This window comes from Hydra vulgaris, chromosome 07, assembly GCF_038396675.1.
Source record: "Hydra vulgaris chromosome 07, alternate assembly HydraT2T_AEP".
Taxonomy (NCBI): domain Eukaryota; kingdom Metazoa; phylum Cnidaria; class Hydrozoa; order Anthoathecata; family Hydridae; genus Hydra; species Hydra vulgaris.
The window spans coordinates 30,397,501-30,405,000 of NC_088926.1; the positions used below are offsets into that span (position 1 = coordinate 30,397,501).

Genomic DNA, 7,500 nt, shown 5'->3' on the forward strand with positions numbered 1-7,500 from the left:
GAACCAACAACAGGTATTGTACTGTGTGTCAAGAAGATCCCGTGAAATTTGCCATCTTCATGTGAAATTTGCCATTTTTCCTTCAGAACTATTTGCTTTTAAATACATTTTTGTCTTTTTATCTATCTTTCCATCTAAACTAAAGAAAAATAGTTGTCTTCTCTTCTGAACTTGTGATTTTAGAAATTATTTGTACTTTTGACTTAGCTCTGTCTAATTTACACTTATCCATTAGAATATTATTGATGTTAAATTCTGGTAGCAATAGATGCTTGATATCATGGAGTAAGGCGTTTCCAAAAGCTGCGCCACGACTTGAAGAATATCCGCCTCTGACCAGCTCCATTGCATATCATGGAAACTTTTGAATACTAAAATCTGCCTGAGTTCTTTTACTTGGTTTCCATTCATTCTGTTGCTTAAGTCAAAAAAACTTATGATAAGTGATTTTTTTATAAATAGGCGTTAAATATATACAAAACAAATAAAAATTTTAAGGCCATGCAAATAAAAATACCTGAGATGTTATTATTTCAGATATACATTCTGGGGGATCTGGTAATAAACTTGAATGCTCATTATTAATATGTTTGTGATGTGATATATTTCCTTTCTTCTCTTTAACCCTGCTGTTTTGTTTTAAAGCAGATGTATCTACCGACATCTGAAATTTTAGTCCTGTTTTTAAATGCTGGTCTCGCATATCTCTATACTTCTATATTCGCTCTATCTTCTATTGGGACTTTTTCTTCTTTAGGGCATATGCAAATAATGTGTTCCATTTTGCATTTTTCTTTCTTGCACTTTACATAAATATTTTTACATGATACAATATCCAATGAACAGCAACAAGCAGATATGACAAAAAGTTTATCTCGTTTAGAATCAAGTTTTAGAGTGTTTGCGGTTTATGTTTTTTACAGTTGCAAATAGATTTTTAATTTTTGTTTCAATAGATTTATCGTTTATTAAAGGCAATCGTGAATTGACAGATAACCATGATAACCATATAAATTTTAAAACACATGAAACACGCTTAACAATTGCCCAAAAGTTTGGCTCAATGTCACAGCAATCTAAGAAGTAATAAAATTGAATTTTTTTTTATTTTTAACATTTTTCATTTTCTAAAACTAAATACTTTGTTCATATTATTATTACGAGACACATAAACTATTTGCAATAAATTAGTAACACTTTATTAAAGTACTTAACTATTTAAATTTTGCACAAAATAATAACTTACTTGATAATAATATTTTTTTCAATTAGTATACTAATTTACTAGTAAAACGTGCTTATTGATCACTTTAATCTATTTAACTACATCATATCATTCTACAAAAGTAACATTTATAAAATATAAACCAGTTAAGCATGTAAATCTAGTTCTCGGGAGAATTAAAAAGTATATTTTAAGAAATATTTACTAGCCGCTTATAAATTTGAATTTTTGGCGCGAAGTTAAAAGCAGTCAGAGACTTTACTAAAGACTACGAAACTACGAAGTTGAATATTGTTTACAAACAAAATACAATACATTCGTGCTTATAAAAATGAAGAAAAAAAAACTTTTATAAAACAGCGAAAATTAGTTTACGAAGTATGCAAATCCACTAACTTCATCGAAGTTCCGCAAAAAAATATTCAGGTAAAACACTTAAGTTTGCTATTTTTGTTACTTACGTATAAATATCCAACCTTATATTGTTTAGCGGTACTTACATTCTAAAATTGACCTACCCTAATATATATATATATATATATATATATATATATATATATATATATATATATATATATATATATATATATATATATATATATATATATATATATATATATATATATATATATATATATATATAATATATACAGTATCGGACAAAACGAGTGCAACCAAATAATGCTAATTTAGTTTCTTTATATTAAAGTGCTGCATTTTTTCAATTTAGAGAAATAATTATGTAACTGTTTAGAGACAAAGTTCTTCAAGTTTTATTCATCACAAAGTTCATTATTTGTACACAAAAATTAATAAATTAATCAAAAAGTATTAAAAAAAGTTGATTTCCTTCTGGACAAAACAAGTGCAACTCGACAAAATGTTGACCAAGCTGTATTTCGCTATCAATAGTTCGTGGCGAATCCTTTGTTGTTGATCACAGCCTTTCATCTTCGAGGCATAAATTCGATCAGGTGATCAATGAAACTTTGTGGAATCGCTGCCCAGGACTTTTGGATTTGTTCAAACAGTTGATCCTTATTACGAACACCTTCACGATTAATTCTGCGGTTGACGATCTCCCACAGGTTCTCGATAGGGTTGAGATCCGGAGATTGAGGCGGCCAATCCATCACCGATAGGTGGTTGTTTGAAACCACTGCTTGACTACTTTTGCAGTGTGTTTCGGATCGTTGTCTTGCTGAAAAACCCATTTTGTTGGCATATTCCATTCAGCATGAGGTAACATAACATCTTTCAGGATACTTTTATACATGAAACGGTCCATTATTCCATCGTTTCGATGTATTGGACCTAGACTGTTAGCAGAAAAACACCCCCAGACCATTATATTGCCTCCACCTTGCTTCACGGTCTTATGGCAGTAACGTAAATGGAGGCGTTTTCCGGCCGGTCGACGTACACGGCAAATGCCATCGCTCCCAATGATGTTGAACTTCGATTCATCACTGAACAAGACAGTTCGCCATTTCTGCACATTCCAGTCAATATGAGATGTAGCAAACAGGAGTCTTTTCTTCTGGTTTTTTAGTGAAATTAGCGGTTTCTTTGCAGGGCGTCGAGAAAACAATCCGGCTTCAACAGCACGTCGTCTTATTGTTCGGTCCAATACAGACAGCTCTAATTGCTTTTGTATCTTGACTGATGATATCCAGGGATCCTTCTTGACGGATCTGACGATCATAGAATCCTCTCTAGAAGTGGTGGAACGCGATCTTCCACCTTTGTTATCTGCTGCCAACTTCCCCGTTGAACGATATTTGGAACATAGTCTTGATACGGTCCATTTTTTCACGCGATATTTATCACAAATACATTTTTGTGACATTCCACTTACGTAATCGCCAATAATTTTCTTTATTAGTTCCAATCCAAGACTGTCGGGAGCCATTTTTGTACTTGAAGTCATAAAAATAATAAAAATAAATAATCACGCTTCTCAAGGCTTACCGTGTTACCTTTACCTTGTGATGATACAATAATGCTCTGTGGAACACAACGTCTTGGTTGGATGTGGGCTGTATTGATGTAATGAAACACTTGTTGTATTTCACTTCTTGTATTGATGTTCTTTGATAAAACACTTTGATAAAACTCACTTAGATAAACTGTCTTGATAATACTGACTGATTGACTTCCATAAACTGACTGAATTACATGTCGATTTACATGTCTTTTATATAGTAAAATGAACCTGTGTGAACCTGTTCTGGAAGATTCTAGATGCTTCTTTTTGATGCTTCTAGAAGCTTCTGGATGCGTCTGGATGCTTCTGAATGTTTCTATATATTTCTGGATGCTACTGGATGCTTCCAGTGCTTCTTCTGGAAACTTCTGGAAGCTTCTGCATGCTTCTGGAAACTTCTGGATACTTCATTTAATTATTAAAAAACTTCCGTGACGTTGACACGGACCAGACTTAAGAAAATGAAACAAACCAAAAAAGTTGCACTTGTTTTGTCCGCTGCAAAATGGCACTTGTCAACAAAATTCTGCCTGTGTGCTGTCACCTGTCAGCTGATTGCTCATGTCATGGCATGCTATGACTCCAGACTCCTGAACTGTTTGCTGTGGTAGTATAGTTCGTTTCGTTTTTAAGACATGTAAAATTAGGAACACTTTTTAGCATTGTTCGATGTTGGTTGCAAATGTTTTGTCCAATACTGTATATGTAATATATATATATATATATATATATATATATATATATATATATATATATATATATATATATATATATATATATATATATATAAGAGGCGAATTCGTTTTCTTTTTTTTTTTTTTTGAGACACATCACTCATTCGTCTGATCATAATCCTCTCTATTCTATGAAGTTGGTGATAAACTTAATTTTATCACATTGCATTTCACTGCAATACATCATAATATTTTTCGCGCATGTGGTGTACAACTTTCCTTTAACCCAAAATGATGCACTCCTTTTCTAGTAATTTTTACTCGCTCATTTTTAAATTTAAGATGCAAAACCTTTGTTTTCATGTTTACCCTAATTTATCCGTTGAAATCCATTTTGTTTTTCCATCACTAATATTTTAGTATGAATTATTTTTCTGTCTCTTCACTCAAGCATAAAACTTCTGCATAGAATTGCTTCATGGTAATCCAAAACTAAACTCTTTAAAAAGAGCTATCAAAGCAATGATAAAAAGGAAAGGACTGAGCACTAAACACTGATGCCAAGTTTTATTCTCTAAATTAGATCAATCCCCAAAATTCCCCAAAACAACGTGGAACAGAAAAAAATATTTTAAAAGAAAAAAGTTCACTTTTAAAATCAATTTCTTTTCGATTCAAAATTAACTAATTTTAATTTTACTAAACAGTCATTAGTCATCGCATGTTGCCGATATACTATTAGTAAAGTTTTCCTCGTTTGGTCCGCTCTTCAACCATTTTTTGTAGCATGCTTGATATCTAAAAAGGTTTAAATAATCTAAAAATAGCTAATAACTTGTAACATACATATATAAAGTACATATATTATACATACATACATACTTAATAACTAACTATTATCAAATAAAAAATCATACTCTTGTCCCGAAGTCTTGTGCTTAACTGACAACGATATTAAGAACCAGTTATCAATGAACGCGTCTGTGGAAACGTCTACTTTAATTAACTTCCCTAGCTCTTTTTTTCCTGTATAGAATACATCTTCTAATGTTCCGCTATCATATTTCTGGCTGAAAATAAAAAATGAATTATGTTCACTAAACTCAAAGTTTCCAATTAAACTGCATATGATGGAAATATGCATGGAAAATGCATATGATGGAAATATGGTGGAAAATATTATGAAGAAAAATACCGTAGTAATTAAGTTATTACAGAACATTAGTAGATCAGAAAAAAAATAATTATGCAAATGTGGATCAACTGCAGGATTTACAAAACTAATAAAAGCTTCAAACGTGTGTGAAACTGGAGCTGCTGCTTTTAAAACACCCACATTTTTTGTGCTTATAAAACGTAAAAAGCTGCAGCTATTTGTAAACAAAAAAAGTCTTTAAACTACTAGCTAAAAAAATTTATCTACGGTGAAGATGTTATTTTAAGTTATGTCTTTTTTTAAATCACTTAGCTTAATATGTTGTAGTATAAACAGCTCTTAAATCGTGTAATAATCATCCTTGTTCAAACTAGTTACATCTTTTTTTAGATTGACCCATTTCCCACTGTGTTTAGGTAAGATCAGTGGTATTAGGAAGTTTACTTTACCTTGGTAAGTTCAACACATCAAATCCATTTTCTCCGTAAAGTGTAACAGTAACTTTCCCACTATACCCACCTAAAAATTTTGTTCCAGTCTTTATTTTAAGCTTGTATTGAACTCCTAAAACAAATGAAAAGAAATAAGTATTAGTCTAAAATTATTTTAAAATTTATGATATTGTTAATACAAATTAACAAAATTGTATTTATACAAAATTGATAAAATTAAAATTAATAAAATTTAAAATATTAAACATTAAACTTATTTGATTTTTATTTAGACATTTTAAAAAAATTTTTGGATTTCGAAAAAAAAATTGTAATTTTGGTTTGTTTTCATGAAAATCGATGTTATCGAAATTACAAATATTTTAACTTACTTTTGGTTTACACAAATATGTATTATTGTTGCATCTTTTGTTGCATTTATAAATACTGATCATTGGCAAAATAAAATAATAAAAAAATCAATGAAACTGAAATCAATGTGATCTAAAGTCTAAATAATAGAAGTTGTGATTTTTGATGTGGTTTATGGTAAAGATTGGATGGTCAATATAAAGTTATTATTTATAATATTTCAGTTTAAAAAGCAAATTTATGGAAATAATATTGAGTATAAACAAGACAATAAAATTATTCAATATAATTTTATCATTATATAACTTTGAAAACAAACACTGTTTTGAAAGAGAAAACTTAAAATACGTAACTTAAAATTAAAAATTATAATTAAAATAACGCTTCGTTACAGAAATGCAGAAAACCTCTATTAAAAATCATCAATATAATTCAAAAAAACATTTCATTTGAACAAACGCAAATAGTTTTACCTCAACTCCTTATAAAAAGTAGCATAAAAGCTGCTTTTTATAAGGAGTTCATTTAAAGATAGCAGTCTACTAACGGTTCCATTAAAAGACTATAAAGTATACTGTATGCCTCTAGTATGAAATTATTCAAATATATTCTTTTATTACAACCCAAAGCCAAATTCATCATCAGATTAGATTCTATGTACTTTTCTTAACTAAATAATCCAATATATTGATTTTCTCGTCTTATATTTTTGCAACTAATTGGGACTGATCATTAGTATCTTCAAGAATAATTGAATACACTACAAATACTTGGTTTTAAAATAATTTTTCTTTTGATTATGTAAAACTTATACACTCAATTTCTTTAAAAACAAACCCAAATTCTTTACTAATCCAAACTTTTTCACTACATCTCTAAACAACCATACTTTAGGCGTTATTTTTATTACTTTTTGTAACTGATTACTAATAAAATGTGTAAATGAAAGAAAATGTTTTACTGTGTGTGTAACTAAATATTACAGACATTTTCTTTTTTATTAAAGTTTTTTTTTACAAGAAATGACCAAAATTTTATTATCTAATGAAAAACATTAATAAAAGATTTGATTTTGTTTTTCAATTTATATTACTATCAAACTATTTAAGTCACCTGTGTAAAGGACTGGGGTCAAGACTTGTTTTTAGAACTTGAAGACTTGTTTTAATAATTTTATTTAGTATACCATTTTGTGAGTCTTGTCTTGCAAAAATCATTGTATTTTTTCTTGGCCTAAAGTACAAATATTTGTATTTGTATTTGAAAATGCTGATTGCATATATTTGTATTTGAATTTGTATTCAGAAATCAAGAGTTAAGGTATTATTATTTGATCAAATGTATTTCGCCCCAATGTTATATAGCTAATGTTATATGAAGATTTTAAATGAAAGCAATAATAAAATTGACCATTTAATGACGCATACAGCGCTGGATTAGAGGAATTACAGCTCGGACCCTGCAGTTTTGGGGGCTCCAATTCGAAATAAAAGATTTTTTTTTTAATCAGAGCTATATATATGTATATACTACTGTGATCAAAAAGTAAGGTGAATTTTTTTATAAAATGAAAAATCTTTATTTATTCTTCCAAATCTGTATCGTCCCCCTCAAAATAATCCCCCCCGGCCCCAATGCACTTTTGCCAACGTTTT

At 29.5% G+C, this 7,500-nt stretch overlaps 1 protein-coding gene across 1 annotated transcript in view; it reads right to left on the minus strand.

Moving 5' to 3' along the window:
* Window positions 1-4,536: 4,536 nt before the first annotated feature.
* Window positions 4,537-7,500, minus strand: part of LOC136082406 (pancreatic lipase-related protein 2-like) — a 27,453-nt gene continuing 24,489 nt past the window's right edge. The window contains exons 7-9 of the mRNA XM_065801616.1: window positions 5,492-5,606; window positions 4,804-4,956; window positions 4,537-4,684 (exon numbers count right to left, since the gene is read on the minus strand). Of these exons, the coding sequence (XP_065657688.1) occupies window positions 4,597-4,684; window positions 4,804-4,956; window positions 5,492-5,606 (356 nt within the window). The 3' untranslated portion in view covers window positions 4,537-4,596. The remainder of the gene's footprint in view (window positions 4,685-4,803; window positions 4,957-5,491; window positions 5,607-7,500) is intronic.